This window comes from Rutilus rutilus, assembly GCF_951802725.1.
Source record: "Rutilus rutilus genome assembly, chromosome: 11".
Classification (NCBI taxonomy): Eukaryota; Metazoa; Chordata; class Actinopteri; order Cypriniformes; family Leuciscidae; genus Rutilus; species Rutilus rutilus.
In genome coordinates, this window is record NC_140216.1 from 500,001 (window position 1) to 521,416 (window position 21,416).

General features: G+C 43.4%; 1 protein-coding gene across 2 annotated transcripts in view; it reads right to left on the reverse strand.

Moving 5' to 3' along the window:
- Positions 1-2,629: 2,629 nt before the first annotated feature.
- The window catches only part of epha10 (EPH receptor A10), a 141,090-nt gene continuing 122,303 nt past the window's right edge, over positions 2,630-21,416 (reverse strand). Inside the window, exons 9-18 of one of the 2 annotated variants that reach the window (XM_084424065.1) lie at positions 20,870-20,962; positions 18,820-18,875; positions 13,321-13,446; positions 12,081-12,266; positions 8,446-8,507; positions 7,359-7,562; positions 6,921-7,073; positions 5,306-5,496; positions 3,566-3,730; positions 3,143-3,365 (exon numbers count right to left, since the gene is read on the reverse strand). In XM_084424065.1, coding sequence (XP_084280191.1) covers positions 3,251-3,365; positions 3,566-3,730; positions 5,306-5,496; positions 6,921-7,073; positions 7,359-7,562; positions 8,446-8,507; positions 12,081-12,266; positions 13,321-13,446; positions 18,820-18,875; positions 20,870-20,962 — 1,351 coding nt within the window. In that variant the 3' untranslated portion in view covers positions 3,143-3,250. Of the gene's footprint in view, positions 3,366-3,565; positions 3,731-5,305; positions 5,497-6,920; positions 7,074-7,358; positions 7,563-8,445; positions 8,508-12,080; positions 12,267-13,320; positions 13,447-18,819; positions 18,876-20,869; positions 20,963-21,416 lie in introns of both variants that reach the window. The other variant, XM_084424066.1, reaches the window with a different exon arrangement.

Consider the following 21,416-nt stretch of genomic DNA (forward strand, 5'->3'; position numbering starts at 1 on the left):
AAACAACAACCACTTCCTTTGTAGAAAACAGCAACATCAAGTACTAAACACGTCTGAGAGAATCAGACAACCGCCGTCGCAGAGGGAAAATAAAGTCTGTAAGTGTGTGTTTACATCCCCATCACTCACTCCCGCTCGCTCGCTCACTCACTCACTCACTCACTCACTCACTCACTCACTCACTCACTCACTCACTCACTCACTCACTCACTCACTCACTCACTCACTCACTCACTCACTCACTCACTCACTCACTCACTCACTCACTCACTCGCTCACACACACACACACACACACACACACACACACACACACACACACGCTCACTCACTCACTCACTCACTCACTCACTCACTCACTCACTCACTCACACCAACTCACTCACACCAACTCACTCACACTCACTCACTCACTCACTCACACCAACTCACTCACACTCACTCACTCACTCACTCACTCACTCACTCACTCACTCACTCACTCACACCAACTCACTCACACTCACTCACTCACTCACTCACTCACTCACACCAACTCACTCACACTCACTCGCTCACACACACACACACACACACACACACACACACACACACACACACACACACACACACACACACACACACTCACTCACTCACTCACTCACTCACTCACTCACTCACACCAACTCACTCACACTCACTCACTCACTCACTCACTCACTCACACCAACTCACTCACACTCACTCACTCACTCACTCACTCACTCACACCAACTCACTCACACTCACTCACTCACTCACTCACACCAACTCACTCACTCACACTAACTCACTCACTCGCTCACACACACACACACTCACTCACTCACTCACTCACTCACTCACTCACTCACTCACTAACACCAACTCACTCACACTCACTCGCTCACACACACACACACACACACACTCACTCACTCACTCACACACACACACGCTCACACTCACTCTCACACACTCACTCACTCACTCACTCACTCACTCGCACACACACTCACTCGCTCACACTCACTCACTCACTCACTCACTCACTCGCTCACACTCGCTCACTCACACTCACTCGCTCACTCACTCACTCGCTCGCTCACTCACACACTCGCTCACTCGCTCACTCACTCACTCACTCACTCACTCACTCACTCACTCACTCACTCACTCACTCACTCACTCACTCACTCACTCACACACTCGCACACTCGCACACTCAATCACACACACTCACTCACACACACTCACTCAATCACACACTCGCTCACACACACACACACTCACTCACTCACTCACACCAACTCACTCACTCACTCACACACACACACACACTCACTCACTCACTCACTCACACACACACACACACACACACTCGCTCACACTCACTCTCACACACTCACTCACTCACTCGCACACTCACTCACTCGCTCACACTCACTCACTCACTCACTCACTCACTCGCTCACTCACTCACTCACTCACTCACTCACTCACTCACTCACTCTCGCTCACTCACTCACTCACTCGCTCACACACTCGCTCACTCACTCACTCACTCACTCACTCACACACACACACTCAATCACACACTCGCTCACACTCGCTCACACGCACACTCACGCACACACTCACGCACACACTCACTCACACACACTCACTCACACACACACACACACACACACACACACACACACACACACACACACACACACACACACACACACACACACACACACACACACACACACACACACACACACACACACACACACACACACTCACTCACTCACACACACACACACACACACTCACTCACTCACTTTCAAAGTTCAGGAAAAAATAAATGACACAAACAGCAATCCAAGAGCATTTTGATGAAATGACAGCTGAACGTCCAGATTCAGTGCTGTGTTTTCCATTTTCAAACATAATATTTTTGCATTCAAAAACTGAGCTCCAATAAGCTTCAGTAAACAGATAAATAATTCATCATCTAATAAATATGATACAAGTTTCTGGATGCTGCAGTGCAAACATTGTCTCTATAGTAGACAGAAGGAGAAAACATAACGAGTACAGATGTCCAACAATAATAATTTAAACTCCGAAATTTCCTTCAGAAATATGGAAGCCCATTTGCGCCATATAAAAAAAAGAAATCATGCATGTCATAATTTCATCTTTTTATGTCAGTTTAGTCATAATTTTAACTTTTCATCTCATAATTATGACTTGTATGTAGTATGTCATAATTTTGACTGTAATAATTATAAAAAAATATTTAAAAATGCAATTATTTCATTTTAATAATTTTATGATTTTTTATGTCATAATTTCATGTTTTCATGTCAGTATCTCAACTTAGTGTGTCAATTTAGTAAATTTCAACCTTTTATCTTATATTTATAACTTTGTAACTTTTTTGTCAATTATCATCTCATAATGAAAAGTTGAAATTGAAAAAAGTCAAAACTGATATAAAAGTCATAATTATGACACAAAAATAGCAATTATGACATACTAGGTCATAATTATGATATTGAAAATATGAAAAAAAAAATCTAAATTATGACTGTCAATTTACTTTTTAATTTCGACTTAGTATGTCAATTTTTACTTTTTTTGTCATAATTATGACTATATCATATTTTTGACTTTTCATCTCAGAATGACTTAGTACATCATAATTTCAACATATAATGTCATAGTTAAGATTTACAAGAGCATGATTTGTTTTCTTATGCGGCGGAACTGGGCTTCTATACAGAAATGAGAATAAAGTGTGGAGAAAGAAAGCCAAAAGAAAAAAGTATGAGAAAGACAGAAAAAGGGATTTACATGTTATTTAAGATTTCTTACACCAGAACTCAACTTATTTCCTGAAGACACGGCGAGATCATCTCCCGCTCGGAGCAGCGAGCGCTCCCGGTTCTGTCCACGTTATAGGAGGATCAGTGGCTTGAAGCACGAGTTCTTTCGCTTGGATAAAGATAAAGGCCCTTTTGAGAGTCAGACGAGCTTCTCCAGGACAGAGACGAGGCTCTCGGTCACCGTTGAGGAACAGCACAGGTTATTCTAGAGGAATCGTCTCGCTCGTGACATCGTCCCCTCAGTAACGATGCAGTGTTCACCCCACGAGAAGATAAAGGAAGGAGGAAAGGAAGATTAGGAAAAGAAGTGAGGTTATGATCTCCTCCTGTCTGCTGAAGGGCTTCTGGGTAATCGTGAGAACATCTGTCTGTCTGTCAGACCTGAACCCCTCGTCCGTGCATCTGGATCACCTGAGCTCTCAGAGTCTGTATGGCAGACAGGATCAGTTTCTGGTGCTCCAGAGAGGTGATGCCCAGACTCAACACATCCCTGCAGAAACAACAGAGCCCGTCACTCGCTCGCTTGCTCACTCACTCACTCACTCACTCACTCACTCACTCACTCACTCACTCACTCACTCACTCACTCACTCACTCACTCACTCACTCACTCTCTCACTCACTCTCTCACACACTCACTCACACACTCACTCACTCTCACACTCACTCACACACTCAGAGGTCACTCACTGAACGGTCATGCGAGCCACGGACTCCAGGTAACAGTATCCAGCCGCAGTGAAGTTGTCTTTATAGCGGCCCATGTCTACAGCCTCCAGCCACTCGCCTACTGAACTGAAGGAGGGGAAGGAGGGAAGTGTTCGCTCCGCTAGCGATACGGACGAGCCCAACGTCCTGCAGAAAGAGAGAGAGAGAGAGGGAACGAGAGAGAGGGACAGAGAGAGAGAGAGAGAGAGAGAGAGAGAGAGAGAGAGAGAAGCTCTTGAAGGACGTGTTTCAGTCAAAGCCTTCATATTCATGACAAAGCAAATGAAAAACATCCGTAAAACGACCTCAAGAAAAAGCTGCTGATATGCTGAGAGGAGGTGCAGGAGACGGGATAACCGTATGATCGCAGATGAGGTGCAGGAGACAGGAGAACAGTATGATCTGGTGAGGAATGGGAAGAGGAGGTGCGGGAGACGGGAGAACAGTATGATCCGGTGAGGAAAGTGAAGAGGAGGTGCAGGAGTCGGGAGAACCGTATGATCTGGTGAGGAATGGGAAGAGGAGGTGCGGGAGACGGGAGAACAGTATGATCCGGTGAGGAACAGGAAGAGGAGGTGCAGGAGTCGGGAGAACCGTATGATCTGGTGAGGAATGGGAAGAGGAGGTGCAGGAGACGGGAGAACCGTATGAATGGGAAGAAGAGGAGGTGCAGGAGACGGGAGAACAGTATGATCTGGTGAGAAATGGGAAGAGGAGGTGCGGGAGATGGGAGAACAGTATGATCTGGTGAGGAATGGGAAGAGGAGGTGCGGGAGACAGGAGAACAGTATGATCTGGTGACGAATGGGAAGAGGGTGTGCAGGATACAGGAGAACAGTATGATCTGGTGAGAAATGGGAAGAGGAGGTGCGGGAGATGGGAGAACAGTATGATCTGGTGAGGAATGGGAAGAGGAGGTGCAGGAGACAGGAGAACCGTATGATCTGGTGAGGAATAGGAAGAAGAGGAGGTGCAGGAGACAGGAGAACAGTATGATCTGGTGAGAAATGGGAAGAGGAGGTGCAGGAGACGGGAGAACCATATGATCTGGTGAGGAATGGGAAGAGAAGGTACAGGAGAACAGTATGATCCGGTGAGGAATGGGAAGAAGAGGAGGTGCAGGAGACGGGAGAACAGTATGATCTGGTGAGGAATGGGAAGAGGGTGTGCAGGATACAGGAGAACAGTATGATCTGGTGAGGAATGGGAAGAAGAGGAGGTGCAGGATACAGGAGAACAGTATGATCTGGTGAGGAATGGGAAGAGGAGGTGCAGGAGACAGGAGAACAGTATGATCTGGAGAGGAACGGGAAGAGCAGGTGCAGGAGACGGGAGAACAGTATGATCTGGTGAGGAATGGGAAGAGGGTGTGCAGGAGACGGGAGAACAGTATGATCTGGTGAGGAATGGGAAGAGGGTGTGCAGATTACAGGAGAACAGTATGATCCGGTGAGGAATGGGAAGAAGAGGAGGTGTGGGAGACAGGAGAACAGTATGATCTGGTGAGGAATGGGAAGAGGAGGTGCAGGAGACAGGAGAACAGTATGATCTGGTGAGGAACAAGAAGAGCAGGTGCAGGAGACGGGAGAACAGTATGATCCGGTGAGGAATGGGAAGAGAAGGTGCAGGAGACGGGAGAACAGTATGATCTAGTGAGGAACGGGAAGAGGAGGTGCAGGAGACGGGAGAACCGCATGATCTGGTGCAGGAGTCGGACAGTACCTGCGTCCCAGGCTGGAGGAGCCGATGCTGTCGGGGCTCCTGATGCTCTTGCTGAGAGCGCTGTGGATCTGAGTGAAGCTCGGCCTCTCCGTTCTCTCCTTCTGCCAGCAGTCCAGCATGAGCTGATGAAGAGACCCGGGACAGTTCACTGGTGCAGGCAGCCGGAAGCCATCCTCGATCGCTTTTATTACCTGTGATCAACACACAAACACACACACACACAACTGAAGATTCAGCATTGGGAGACATGGAATGCACACAGATTCACTGTCAATAACACTAGAACATTCAGAACATTCCTGTTAAACAACAACCACTTCCTTTGTAGAAAACAGCAACATCAAGTACTAAACACGTCTGAGAGAATCAGACAACTGCCGTCGCAGAGGGAAAATAAAGTCTGTAAGTGTGTGTTTACATCCCCATCACACTCACTCACACTCATTTTCAATCCCAGATTTTCAGTTCAACTTTTAGACCCACTGTTTGCATGTTATAAATTATTTTTACATGGATAAACATCTCATTGCTGCATTTTTTTAATGAAATATTCCGGCGAACTTCCTCTGTGTTCTCAAAGCAATCGCCATCGATAGTGACATTTCTGAGTGAAATCAGCAAATTAAATTATTGTTTTACTGCAGAATGTGTCCTTGCCTCCGTCTCTTTATTACAAATCCTGAATACCATAAAAGCACTGCTTAAAGTCACTTACAATGACAACACAAACATTCTCTAAACCAAATGTATAAAACGAAAGGTTCTTGCTTTGAATGCATTAATGCCTTTGGCTTTTCCAGCAATCATCCATTCAGCCATAAACATGCAGAGAGCCTCAAGAGTTTCACTCTCCTCTTTTCTGTTTAAAACCTTTACGTTGTGAGGCTCATTAATTCATAATGACTTCATAGTTCTAAATGTGTTTTGTCTCACAGGAGAGAAACAGCATTGGCCATCTGGTCATATTATATTATTGTATACACTTTATGTTATTCATGCGTTTTATTTTTATGATGCTGTTTCTTTAAATTTTTAGAGACTTTATTACTGGGGTGTGATGTATTTCAGGGGTTTATTTCCGACACTATGAGGATCTTTTGCTGCAGCCGGGAAAAAGAGGCGAGTCAGGACACACGCCGAGCCACTTCTGAGTCTGATCGGTCACGGAGCTGAAGTGGACTTGTGCACGTGTGCACACACACACACACACACACACACTTTATCTGAGGTCTTTAAAGGCCCTCCACTTTAGCTACTTTTAAATTTTCATACAAATGCATAACTCTTAACTTCACACATCAAAATCCCATCCGGCCAAAAGAGAGGCAGAGAGAGAAAGGGAGGGAGAGAGAGAGAGAGAGAGAGAGAGAGAGACAGAGAGAGAGAGAGAGAAAATATACAAACAAACGTAAAAGGATTTTAGAAAGATCTAAAGGGGGAGGAGGAAAAGCAAGAGAGAGAGAGAGAGAGAGAGAGAGAGAAAGAAAGAGAGAGAGAGAGAGAGAGAGAGAGAGAGAGAGAGAGAGAGAATTTGGAAAAGCAACACCAGAAGGAAAGTGATGCAGAACTGCACAGCTGGTGATTCATCAGAAGAAATACAAAGGGCGAGACGCACGTCTTGGTTGCCCATGTCCCAGTACGGTCTCTCTCCGAAGGACATGACTTCCCACATGACGATCCCGAAGCTCCAGACATCGGAAGCGGAGCTGTAACGGTGATACTGAATGGCCTCCGGAGCCGTCCACAGCACCAGACTCTTCCCAGCGTGCTGGAATGAAAGGGAAAGAAATGTTGATCCGGAAACACATCCTCCTGCAAACACAGGAAAGCGATCTCCTGGAGTGAGTGTATTGTGTGTTGTGCCGTACTGAATCCTAACTTCTGCATTCATTTTAACATAACGGAAGCATGAAGCACTGAGGCGTTCTTAAAATACACCGCATAAAAGTTTGATGAACTCTATGAGAGCTGTGCTTTGACTTTCTGAGGAATGTGCTGACTCCCGTCGGGAAGCGTTTGAGAGTGCAGTGTTGCATTATGGTAAAGCACTCACTAGTGTGCTGTAGACCGCCTCGATCTTGTCGTCCTGAAGCGGTCTGAAGCCAGACACTTTGCAATCCAGGCTGCTGTTCACCAGGACTTTATGAGCCGCCAGTCGGCGATGGATAAAACCCATCTCTGTCAGATACTTCATCCCAGACGCCACTCCACTCAGCAGATCCACCAGCTGGAGGACCGTCAGCTGACCTTCATGTTTCTGAGAGGAGGAGAGAGAGGAACGGCAGACAGGTTGTCCGAGAGGAAAAGGAAGGACAAAGGAAAAGGGAAAAGTCAAGTCACCTTAATTTATGTAGCGCTTTTTACAATACAGAGTGTTTCAAAGCAGCTTTACAGTGATAACAGGAAAATAACGCAACAAAGTTTGTAAATTAATTAATTAATTTAGTTCATTTATATATACAGCCGCTCTGGAGAAAACCGTGATGTCATCGTCCAGCTCAGTTCAGTTCTCATATAATGGAGTCAGTGCAGGCAGATCAATAATACTGATGAATATTAAATTAAATGTAAAGGTAAAGGTAAGGAAAGAATAGGGCATTGCAGAAGAAAAGAAAAGGAAAAGCAAAGGAGAGAGAAAGAGTAAATAATACAAGTAATAAAGTAATGAAAAAAGGAAAAAAAATAAAGGACATTTGAGAGGAAATGAAGGGGGAAAAGGAAAGAAAAGGAATGGTAAATTCGGAGAAGGAAGAAAAGGAAAAAATAAAGATAAGGAAAAGAATTGGACATTGGAAAGGAAATGAAAGGGAAAAGAAAGGAAAAGGGGAAATGGAAAGGATTGTTTTCCCTTTCATTTCCTTTTGAAACAGTTCAGAATTGAAGCCCTCAAATATTTATGAGATCTTAGAAAAAATGAATCATTTCACGTCTTTTGAAGAATTTCACTTCGTCTGACAAGATAAAATGCTTCACTTGACTCTCTTTGTTTTCTTTTTATCATTAAATCACATCTGCACGTTTTGTAATGTATCTTACATATTTTACAAGTACCATTTACTGTACTATTGCAGCATTTTGCATCTGAAGGCTGAGAATATTACAGTCAGCAGAACAAACGGACACAGAAACACATTCCGTACCCGCAGGAAAGCGTCGAGGGCTCCGTTGACCGCGCTCTCCACCACGATCATCATAGTGTTGCCTGCAGCAAACACACACACACACACACACACATATGAAGACCTTCGCATCATGTGTTTGTTCAATGCATCAGCGGAGAGAGAGAGGACAGGATGGGGTCGAGCGGAAAAAAACACTTTCATTAAAGTCTAAGTGTAAGAGATAACACTGTTCAGACAGAAACTGTGGACAAATAGGCAGATATTTAGAATGATGGAACAATAGATGTTTAGAACCTTAAAGAAATAGAACAAGAAACAATAGAATGATAGATAGACAGATAGAGGGATAGTCAGACAGACAGACAGACAGACAGATAGATAGATATATAGATAGATAGATAGATAGATAGATAGATAGATAGATCACAATGATCCAATCAGAATGAAGTATTCTGTCGTGTATTCCCAGTGAGTGATAGAGAGCAGCTCAGAGAAAGATGAGGGAAGTACGCTTCATTAGGGAGGCAGGCAACAGTAAATCCCCAGGTGTTAGAGCAAAAGAGAGAGAGAGAGAGAGAGAGAGAGAGAGGGAGAGAGAGGGAGGGAGAGGGAGAGAGAGAGAGAGAGAGAGAGAGAGAGAGAGGGAGAGAGAGAGAGAGAGAGAGAGAGAGAGAGAGGAGAGAGAGGGAGGGAGAGGGAGAGAGAGAGAGAGAGAGAGAGAGAGAGAGAGAGAGAGAGAGAGAGAGAGAGAGAAAGAGAGAGAGAGAGAGAGAGAGAAAGAGAGAGGGAGAGAGAGGGAGGGAGAGGGAGAGAGAGAGAGAGAGAGAGAGATCCCTCAATCATGTACACCGACACCAACAATCTGGAGAATTCAACACCGGCCCAATGAACAGGAGGCTTCGCTATCAGTCTGTTCAATCTGCCGTCTCCTGCTCCATCACTCCTCTGATCAGAACCTCCTGCTGGGCTCTGAGCTCCGGGTCCGACGCCCGAGCCGTGGAGATCTGGGCTCTGAGCTCCGGGTCCGACACCCGAGCCGTGGAGATCTGTGCTCTGAGCTCCGGGTCCGACGCCCGAGCCGTGGAGATCTGTGCTCTGAGCTCCGGGTCCGACGCCCGAGCCGTGGAGATCTGGGCTCTGAGCTCCGGGTCCGACACCCGAGCCGTGGAGATCTGTGCTCTGAGCTCCGGGTCCGACACCCGAGCCGTGGAGATCTGTGCTCTGAGCTCCGTCGGGTCCGACACCCGAGCCGTGGAGATCTGTGCTCTGAGCTCCGGGTCCGACACCCGAGCCGTGGAGATCTGTGCTCTGAGCTCCGGGTCCGACGCCCGAGCCGTGGAGATCTGTGCTCTGAGCTCCGGGTCCGACGCCCGAGCCGTGGAGATCTGGGCTCTGAGCTCCGGGTCCGACGCCCGAGCCGTGGAGATCTGTGCTCTGAGCTCCGGGTCCGACACCCGAGCCGTGGAGATCTGTGCTCTGAGCTCCGGGTCCGACACCCGAGCCGTGGAGATCTGTGCTCTGAGCTCTGGGTCCGACGCCCGAGCCGTGGAGATCTGTGCTCTGAGCTCTGGGTCCGACGCCCGAGCCGTGGAGATCTGTGCTCTGAGCTCCGGGTCCGACGCCCGAGCCGTGGAGATCTGTGCTCTGAGCTCCGGGTCCGACACCCGAGCCGTGGAGATCTGTGCTCTGAGCTCCGGGTCCGACACCCGAGCCGTGGAGATCTGGGCTCTGAGCTCCGGGTCCGACACCCGAGCCGTGGAGATCTGTGCTCTGAGCTCCGTCGGGTCCGACACCCGAGCCGTGGAGATCTGTGCTCTGAGCTCCGGGTCCGACGCCCGAGCCGTGGAGATCTGGGCTCTGAGCTCCGGGTCCGACACCCGAGCCGTGGAGATCTGTGCTCTGAGCTCCGTCGGGTCCGACACCCGAGCCGTGGAGATCTGTGCTCTGAGCTCTGGGTCCGACGCCCGAGCCGTGGAGATCTGTGCTCTGAGCTCCGGGTCCGACGCCCGAGCCGTGGAGATCTGTGCTCTGAGCTCCGGGTCCGACACCCGAGCCGTGGAGATCTGTGCTCTGAGCTCCGGGTCCGACGCCCGAGCCGTGGAGATCTGGGCTCTGAGCTCCGGGTCCGACACCCGAGCCGTGGAGATCTGTGCTCTGAGCTCCGGGTCCGACGCCCGAGCCGTGGAGATCTGGGCTCTGAGCTCCGGGTCCGACGCCCGAGCCGTGGAGATCTGTGCTCTGAGCTCCGGGTCCGACGCCCGAGCCGTGGAGATCTGGGCTCTGAGCTCCGGGTCCGACACCCGAGCCGTGGAGATCTGGGCTCTGAGCTCCGGGTCCGACACCCGAGCCGTGGAGATCTGGGCTCTGAGCTCCGGGTCCGACACCCGAGCCGTGGAGATCTGGGCTCTGAGCTCCGGGTCCGACACCCGAGCCGTGGAGATCTGCAGCTGATGGAGAGGAGTGTGGCTTTCCGGAGGTGAACGGCAGGAAAAACTGAGATTTGCAGGTGGAGGTGGAGAAGATTAGAGTCATTAAGGGCCTGCTGTGATTAGGACACCAATTATTCCAGTGTGAACATCTGCTGTTGCGCTCACTGCACACACACACACACACACAAACACTCTGCAGAACTCTGGGTCCTGAAGCTACTTCTCTAACACACACACTCTCACTGCGTCTCTTCACTTCAATCATGTTCTGCATGTGGAATCAATGTGACTCATTCCTTCAGCACAAACACACAGAGTCCCAGACTAATATCAGTTCTTTAATTCAGCGAATCTGCTCGAGGTCTTCCCTCTCTCCAAACACCTTCATCATCCCTCATTCCCTTCAGCAAGAACACGCTCGGCGCATCCATCTATCAGCTTTATCTCCAGGAGCATCTCATCGATCAGTCTAAAGATGGAACTGTTCTCCGAGTGGGATTCTCCTCGTCCTGATGACATCTCCTTCTCCTCATCGTCTCTGATCTTCACCTCTGACACTCATCCATCCTACAGCTATCGACCCTCTCCTCCCTATGTTCTGGCACTTTTGTGGACCGGCCCATTTATTCAGGGATCCACTTCCCAATAAACCATCCAATCAATAGCTTATCATTCTCTTTTCCATTACTGCAGCGGGACAAGCGGCTCATCCCTCCTTTATTCCTTTTCAATGGAACGACATCCCATCTATTCCGCCCCCTGAATCTCTTTCAGGTGAAGCCATCAAATCCCTAATTCCCCCCGTTCTTTGTCTTTCCCCATCTAGCGAGGAACATCCCGAACACTCTTTCCATACATCTCTCTTTTATTCACAGTCTCTCTGTCTCTACCATAGACTGTAAAAAAGATGGACGCCCCTTCACTCTCTTCTAAAGTGAGGCCGCCAAAGTGCTAATACGGATTAAAATATTCTGCACAGTAGTGAATGTGAAGTGAAGCCCCGATATCAAGGTTCCGCCCCCCCCCCCCCCCCACACACACACACACACGCACGCCAACTCATTATTTCAGAGTGAAATAAAAAGTTATGGACATGTAGAAAATAAAGCTGTAGCTCCAATCTCCTCCCGAAAATCCCAGACACAAGTCAGTTAGTGCCTCAGTGATCGAGAAGCTTTGGCTTCCCTTTTCAGCACTTGTGCGGCACGCTCGGTCTCGACTGACCTCTGGTAATGACTCCCTCCAGACGCACGATGTTGGCGTGATCGAACTGTCCCAGAATTCCCGCCTCGCTGAGGAAGGAGCGCCTCTGTTTCTCCGAGCATCCGGAGCGGAGCGTCTTTATGGCCACGGGAAGCTCGCGTTTGCTGGGAAGCTTCAGGCAGCCGCGACACACCTCGCCGAAGTCTCCTGCGCGGACAAGAGGTCAAAGGTCACTCGTTGTTTAAAGGAAGGGTCTCACAAAGTGCACATTCGGACACCATTCACAGTACTTAAAAATATTATTACACTGTAACAATGACACCTTAAAATAAAGAGTAACCCCAATTTACTTCTACTTAATGAACTATAGGGTTAGGGTAGGATTAGGATTTGGTTGAGGGTTAGTTGCATGTGATTATGCATAATTTACTGTTATTACTATGGTAACGTATGTAAGGACACTGTAAAATAAAGTGTTACCAAAATTGGTGTAGAAACAATTTTCATTCAGAAATTGCTATTAAATTTTACAAAGAGTTACAAAGAAACAGCAAGGGAATTAAATGTGAAATTTTGAAGTAAATGGTATTTTCATATTCCAATAATCTTTTTTATTTACAATTTCGAAAATCATTTATTATAGTGTATAATTACTGTATAGATAGATGTATTTACCAACAAAAAAAGATTTTATTTATTTATTTTCAACAAGTTACAAGAGAGCTGCATAAATACAATAAAAACCAAACAAAAATAGAAAAATGCAGCAGTTTAAAACAAAACATATGATAAAAAGTCTAAAGGTTTTCTGGTACACTGTTTCTGTCTCTTGTTTTCCAGCACAAATATCTAAACATTCTTAAATCAAGATACATTTACTGGAGAAACAGCAAAATGACTGAAGATATTAAGATATTAAAAATCATCAAAATGAAGTGAGTTTGTACTTAAAACAAGAAAACAAATATCTGTCAGTGGAGTCATATTCATTAAACAAGACTTAGTATCTTCAGTCATGTTGCTTCTCCAGTAAATCTGTCTTGATTTAAGAATGTGTACATTGAGGAAGAACATAATGTTTGGCAGTGTAAGATCTAATTAAACAAGCTTACTAAATAAAGAAGTGGTCCAAAAAGCAGGTCAGTCTTAAACAATACGTCTAACGAAAAGAGGAATCTTGCAGAACACACACATTCCGTCAGCAGAAATCTTTTACAGCGAAGTGTTGTGTAGTTTAGCGTGTGTTTGGTGTGATCTGCACCTGTGTGGACGATCCTCTCGATCTTGATGCTGGAGACGTCCAGCTCTTTGGCAAATGCATGAACAGCCTGGAGAAGATCTTCACACGTCTCCGGGTCAATGTAGGTCCTTCTGGTCGGGATTTTAACTGAAATTTAAGGAAAAGTTCTAATTAGTGTTTAAGCGACCAAACATTCTGTCACGTTTTTGAAGTTTAAACAGAGAAGATAATGTTTTTTAACATTTTTCAAAACTTACACCTTGGAATGTATTTCAAAGTTTGTGTTCTCGACCTCCAAACACTGCTGTCGTGCAAATGAACGGCCAGAACGCATTACAAGTTTCTGTTTTCTGTTAGAACGGTGTCGTGTTAGCGGCCCCTAAGTTAATACTGATCTTTACAACAGAAGTGAATCAATCAAAACTAACTTTAGCTGGAAGAAAGATGCTGAGAAGATGCTTTCGTCCATCACAACATCTCAAAACATGCATGAGAGAACATGAGCGAAAGAGGCATTTCAGGCATTCATGCGTGAACATCAAAAATCTATATTTTTTTGTGTTTTTATATTTATGTACATTGCTGGTTCTTTGTGTGTATGCATGTTGAAACACAAGCAACAAAAATGTCCCCATGGGGATAATAAAGTAGTCAAGTCAAGTCATCACACAACACACTGTCGGAGGAAACGGGCTTTGTTTGATTAACCAACATCTGGAGTTCAACATTAGTTAAACAGAATCACAACCTTCTACAACAGCATCATGGCTCTGAGTTTTAATGGACGAGCACTACTAAAATATATAATCTAGTTATATACAGTGTAGCATCTGGACCAATCAGACACACACAAATTATTGTGTGTATAATCCAGCAAACTCACTCTCCCAACAAAGGCCTATGAAACTTCCCCCAAAACTAACATCACAAATGAAGCTAACACACTGGCAGAACCCGGAGTCCTGTTACAGGACACACTGAGACCGATAAGAGTTTTACGACCCCAAAAGAAAATTCCAGAGAGTTGTGACTCACTCAATTCTTGCTGAGAAGGAGAAATAAACCCTGTTAATCCTATATATTCTATATATAACCACTTGAGAAATGTATAATGTATTATACATACATACATCCCATCTCATGATTTTCCTTTTATGTGGTTTGGCCTATGTATTCTTGTAAACTCTATTGGGTTAATATTTCAGACTTTGTTGCATAGTATGGTTAACCAAAATCATATGTGTGGCATGTTTAGTCTCTATAAACTCCAATCTTCGTCCTACATTACATTTTGCTAACTTTGTGATGCATTAGTATTATAAGAATCTCGAAGATTCTTGTGTTAAACATCCAATCAAACTACATGTTCAAAGGCCTGCTTGAACAACGGGTCGTAAAGAAATTCCCTCCAAAGGAAAAAACTTCTCATTGGCTCACACAGCTCCAGAGGGTGTTACATCTTCACGCTTTAAAAATCACTGATCACAAGATCAGCTCTTTTACTCTCTTACTCGTTTCTGGAATCCTGATGTGAAGAAGATGCTGAACTAGAAGCCTCTAAGGACCCCCAAGCGTGTGCCAGGCTGCGGCCTTGTCTTTCCATTCACCAAAGATCCTCTGACTCCCACTGGTTCTCTCTCATCAAGACCATATCAGCAAAGATCAACTGGAGCCTCAACAGATTGCATCAGGACACTTTAATTCAAAAGGGGCGAAACATGCAAGTATCAAACTTAGTCTCATTATTTGATACCTTAAGTATCCTTACCCCTTTAAAGATGGGTGTGTTAGAACTAAACTGATGGTTTGCTCAAGGCTGTTGATCTGCTGAATTTCAAACAATGCTATAACTTCTTGCTTTCCTGTATTCTGCTTCAGCTCTCTTTCCCTTGGTAAACTGCATGTATGTGTGTATGTTAGAGTAGTTTAAGTGTTTAGACTAGTTAATAAAGTCTTGTTCATGTCACACGTAAAGTTGTCCGGGTCTCAAGCTCATATCTGGAGTCTCTAATCATAGATCTTGACTACTTGCTCTTAGTAGTACTGTAAAGTAATAAAGACATTTCCCATGCCCCGGAAATGTACATTTCTTAGAAATAATAAACAATTAACACTGAGTGTTCATGGGACAAACAGGTTAATTGATTGTAATATTAATTTACAACATTAAGTTAATTATATTAACTGATCCAAATATTCATAATCAATTATAACCAGTTATTATTGATTATTAATATTTCATAGAGCTAACACAGAATACACTAATATAGTGCACATAGTTCTCCTCTGCATCTCTCTCCTTATCTAGTTGTCAAATAAACCTGCTATTGTATTTTACGAATATATATTTGGCTCCTTTTTCCTCTTTTGCAAGTCACTTTGGATTAAAGCATCTGCTAAATGCATAGATGAAAATATAGTACAGTATAATTACTAGATAGATAGATTTATTTATTTGCATTTATTTAAAAAAAATAATAATAATCAGGTATAAAAATATATGTGTATTAATGCACAGTATTCTGCTCGTACAGGTCCAGCTCTGAATGTGCTGATAAACCCAGATCGACCCGGAGCGGAGAGGATCTCATAACAGCTTATTGATCTCGACCTCGCATACATACACACATACTTAAGAACACAATTACAGAGCAGATTACAGGAGCTTCATCCCATCATGAGCACGGATCAGGAACCAACGCAGGAATGAGGCTTTTCTAGCTCAAGTATTCACGATATTACAGAGACTTAGAGTTCAGCTCAGATCTTTCCTTCTGCTCTCTGTCCGGGTTTGTTTGTGTCGAAATAACTGATTCACTTTCATACACACACAGCCAAGATACAGTGATACACACACTCTTGGAAATAAAGCTTCATCAATGTTTCCATGAAGAGCCTTTAACATCCACAGAATCTTTCCATCGCACAATAAGTTCTTAATCCAAGAAAAGATTCTTTAGCTTATTAAAATGTTCTTCACACTCAGAAAAACACTCTTTAGGGTTCTTTAGGGACCCAGAAAATGGGTCTTCTGTGGCATCGCTGTGAAAACCCTCTTTTGGAAGCTTTATTTTTAAGAATGTAATATTTGGTGACTTAAAATAAAACTAAAAGCAGAAGTTTGCAATGAATTAAAACTAATAGGAAACTGTTAATATGCACTAAAATACTAATGAAAACTACATAGAAAATCCTACCAAAACTTTGGTAACACTTTACTTTATATATGACGCATTATAAAAGTATTTTAAATGCATTAATTATGCAACTTATAATGTATTTATGATCTCATGTATAATTGTAAACACACGTATAATACATTGTTACATTTAGAAAGTGTAATGCATTAAAACACACGACAAACAACCAGTTTCAGATGGAACAAGGAATCTGCAATTATTCTAATGAATTTTAACTTTGGTAACAATTATTTATAAAATATAATGTACATCATGAATACCTGTATAATGCAGTACACAAAGGCTTTAAGTAAAGTGTTACCATAGCTTGGCTAATATTGACTCAAACTGTTGTTTTGTGCCTTTTAAATCTGAAACTGATGAAAAAAATCACATACATTCGTAAACTCTGGCAAACAAGTTTGAGAGCGACACACAATCTGAGCGGATCCAAAATCACACACACACACACACACACACACACACACACACACACAGACGCAGTGAAATCACTGTATTTACAGCAAAAGCAATCAGGCCGTTATTATAGAGCACAAGTTCTGCTGTCAGCTTCGAGTTTATAATATGATGCCATGATTTATGTATAGTGCAGTTTCTGACAAAGAACTACTGTATGTATTTTTGAGTCGCTGTTTACAATATAAAATATACTGAATAAAAACTAAAAACAGTCGTTTATGTTTTTCTTGCATTTCATTAATATCTAAACATTCTTAAATCAAGATACATTTACTGGAGAAGAAAATGACTGATAAAATCATCAACTAAGTCTGTGCTTAAAACAAGATCAATTATCAGTCAGTGGAGTCAGAAGAATCATCACGGTTTCTCTTTGAATGAAGTTTATTTTTCTCCTCTAAATGTCTCTTGATATAAGAATGTTTAGATATTTTTAATGAATTCACAAATAAAAAATACTGAGGAACCACACACACACACACACACACACACACACACACACACACACACACACACACACACACACACACACACACACACACACACACTCTCTCTCTCTCTCTACATGCATGTGCGTTTGCATAATCTATAGCATTAAATCCACAGTCTGCGGTTTCACACACTCTCACAAACACAGTGTGTCTCAGTGTGTTCATGATGACAGCTGAAGCTCTGATCCAACCATTGTTTCTGGGTCATCCAAAAATATGCATATAAAACAAACAAAGAACACGCATGAGGATGAGAAAAGCAGAGTCAGGTTGAAGAACCAATCAGTGAAACGAACGGAAGTGGGAGAAAGAGAGATTGTTCAAGACGGGTCAGATCCACAACCAGAACCAGAACCAGAACCAGAACCACAACCAGAACCAGAACCAGAACTAAAACCAGAACCAGAACCAGAACCAGAACCAGAACCAGAACCAGAACCTGAACCACAACCAGAACTAGAACCAGAACGAGAACCACAACCACAACCAGTATCAGTGCGAGAGAATATCTGAGACGAGGCTGGTGGGATTTTATGATTTATTGTAATTAATACGAGCACAACACTGATGCTTGAAACATCTCTGACTACTCTTGCTCTCAGAACAAAGAAAGCCTTGCATCACCATGTTTTGTTTACAAATCTGGCTTCAATAATCTAAATTAATATTTATAATATAAACAAATCTGTTTCTGTTCCATGCATCCATATGGCAGTTCCAGCTGTATGAGTCCATCCTGGCTTAATGTGGATATCTGCATGTTAAATACTATAGATCACAATATGGAGCTGAATGAAAACATGCAAATATCAGTTTAGTTTCAGTTGAGTCTGTTATTTGTCCTGCATTTTTCAAACACTGTCTAGATGTGCTGTGAGCCTGCCCAATAGCAAACCACAACCATCCAATCATCCAATCAATTCCCCACAGACACAATCAAGCCCCGCCCACATTTGTTCTTGTTCCAGCGTTTCACTCGATATACGACACAATCGAGGAAGAAAAGACCAGCGTAACTTCCCTTTCATGCTGACTTTAACACATTTTGTCCATTAAAAGTATGCGTGCATGTATTGAAATGCATTCATTTGCGAGACTGAATATGGCGTGTGTGTGTGTGTTCAGAGACTCGTTCTTCTCTTCATCACAGGAGTGTGTGACACATGATAATGGACTCCAGCGTTAGACAGGCTGATGTAAAAGCACGCACACGGACTTAGACGTTAATGCAGTGCCACTTTAATCTCTCTATCACCGATTCTCTCTCTCCTAATCTCTCAGTCTGCGGTGAGCTTTATCCATTCCCACCTCCAGAAGAAAAGCCACAGTCCTGTAGATTATTGTGTGAAGCAGAAACACGTGATACTCACACTGGAAGTAGAGCTCCTCGTCTCCCTCCTGACTGGCTTTACTGTAACCGCACTGTCTGAGGGACAGAACAAGAACACAGGCATTACTAACATCTCATGCTGAAGAAAACAACACTTCAGTGACCGGCTGGAAGAAAGGACAACACAACACTCATAACCACTGCTATATTGAAGTTATGAATATTAATTGTTCTAACATGCCTGTTCTAAACAAAACTGTAACTGAATAAACTCGCTAATGATGATTGACTATATGCACGTCCACTTCCTGGTTTTAGAATTGACGAAACAGCTCTTACATTGACAACACGAATATTGAAGTTATTTATGAACATGCCTGTTCTAAACAGAACTGTAACTGACTGAACTTGCTTATGATCATTATTTACCTTGAGACAAATTATTTTTAATTTATTTTTTAATCAAAATCAATAGTTTAAAGAATCTGGTCACCCAATAATGAACAATCTGTCATTATATATGAACAATTTAAAATGTGCTTGGACTTTTAAGATTCACCATAAAACTGACCCAGACACTGCAAAAAAAAGTTTAGTATTTGCCTAGTATTTTGGTATCAAATATCTAAACATTCTTAAATCTAATAATCTATTAAACATCTAATAAAAAGCAAGAAAAAAATCCTGAGGAAGAGCATCATTTATTGCAGTGAACTATATTTCTGTCTTTTGAAGACGTATGATAGTGTGTGAGAAACAGACCAAATAAAAAAAATGCCCATTCCAGTGAGATGATCTTGAGGACCAGATCAGTTCAGAATGGTTTTGTAAATCAACCAGTGAAGAAATCTGAACGTCTGATTAAGTGACGAACAAAATGAGAAAACTTTAATTTTGGGGTGAACTATCCGTTTAAGATAACATCACTCTTCAGTTAAAATCATTAAGAGATTTTATCTCAGGTCACGGTGTAAATGCAGAGATGTCCTGGTGAACCGCAGATCTGACAGTCGTAGTGTGTGTGTGTGTGTGTGTGTGTGTGTGTGAGGAGAGAGAGAGAGAGAGAGAGAGAGAGAGAGAGAGAGAGAGAGAGAGAGACTGAGTGTGTGTGTGTGTGTGTGTGTGTGTGTGTGTGAGGAGAGAGAGAGAGAGAGAGAGAGAGAGAGAGAGAGAGAGAGAGACTGAGTGTGTGTGCGTGTGTGTGTGTGTGTGAGAAGAATCAGGCGCCGCAGGATCCGATGGCATTCAGCCGGTTTTACATTGTGGATTAATGTGACGGAGACACTGGAGAAAGACATGCACCGCAGGAGGGATTAGAGAATAGTTTTTTAGAGAATAAAGTAATTTTTCTTTTTTTACATGATTTCTGTATTATAATTCTTTTTTATGTTATTTATTATTCTTTATTTATTTTATTATTATTTTTTTAGGTTATCATTATTTTTGCTATATCTAGCCATAAATATATATAATATTGTCTTTTTTATTTAATTTAATTATTATTTTCAGTACTAAATGTTCTAAATCATTTTCTGTGTTGTTCTAATGCTTTGGCAATACAAAATGTATATTTGTGTCATGCCAATAAAGCTTTCTGAATTGAATTGAATAGAATAGAGGCACACAAACTCTCACTCACTCACACACTCAGTCACTCACTCACACACTCCCTCATTCACTCACTCACACACTCACTCTGCCACACTCACTCACTCACTCACTCACTCACACATTCACTCACTCACTCACTCACTCACTCACTCTCACTCACACACTCTCTGTCACACTCAGTCACTCACACACACACACACACTCACTCACTCACTCACTCACAATCAAAACATCTGCCGCATTCATACATACATCTAAAAACAAACACAAAAAATGACAGCACCTTTCCTGAGCTCATGGTTGCTTTGCATGGAAATGTAGTAATTACTTTTAAAAGCATTTGCCATGATAGAGTGATTAAGGGATTATTTTGAGTTCATGAGACAGGTGATAATAGCAGGTGTAAACAGGGCCTCTGTTAGGAACCGTGAAAGACGGGACAAGCGAGAGAAGGAGGAGAAACTCAGGCATGCCTGTACCTGGAGTGAGGAAGAGGAGGATGAGGAGGAGGAGAAGAGGAGGAGAGCAGAACCACACGAGTACGAGATACACTGGAGGATCTGGAGAAACCACTAAAGAAAAGAAGGAGGAGGGCCTCACTGTTGGGTCATTCAACCCAATCTCATGGCAATTCGTACGAATTTTACGAGGTGGCTAATTCGTATGAATTCATAAGACCTCACTCGTACAAATTCATACGATTTTTGCTAAATCGTACATATTTTACAAGTTGCCAAATTCATATGAATTCGTGCGAATGACCTACCCCTGACCCCACCCCTAAACCTACCCATCACGTGGGTTTAGACAAATTGTACGAATTTGTACGAATTTGCCACCTTTTAACCACTCGTACAAATTGGTCATGAGATATCGTTAGGTCATTACAGGAAGTGATGACACCACTTCCTATCACGCCACCTAAGTGCTTCAATATTATTGATCTGCCTGCATTGACACCATTATATGAGAACTGAACTGAGCTGGATTATGAAATCACTGTTTTCTCCAGAGCAGATATATATA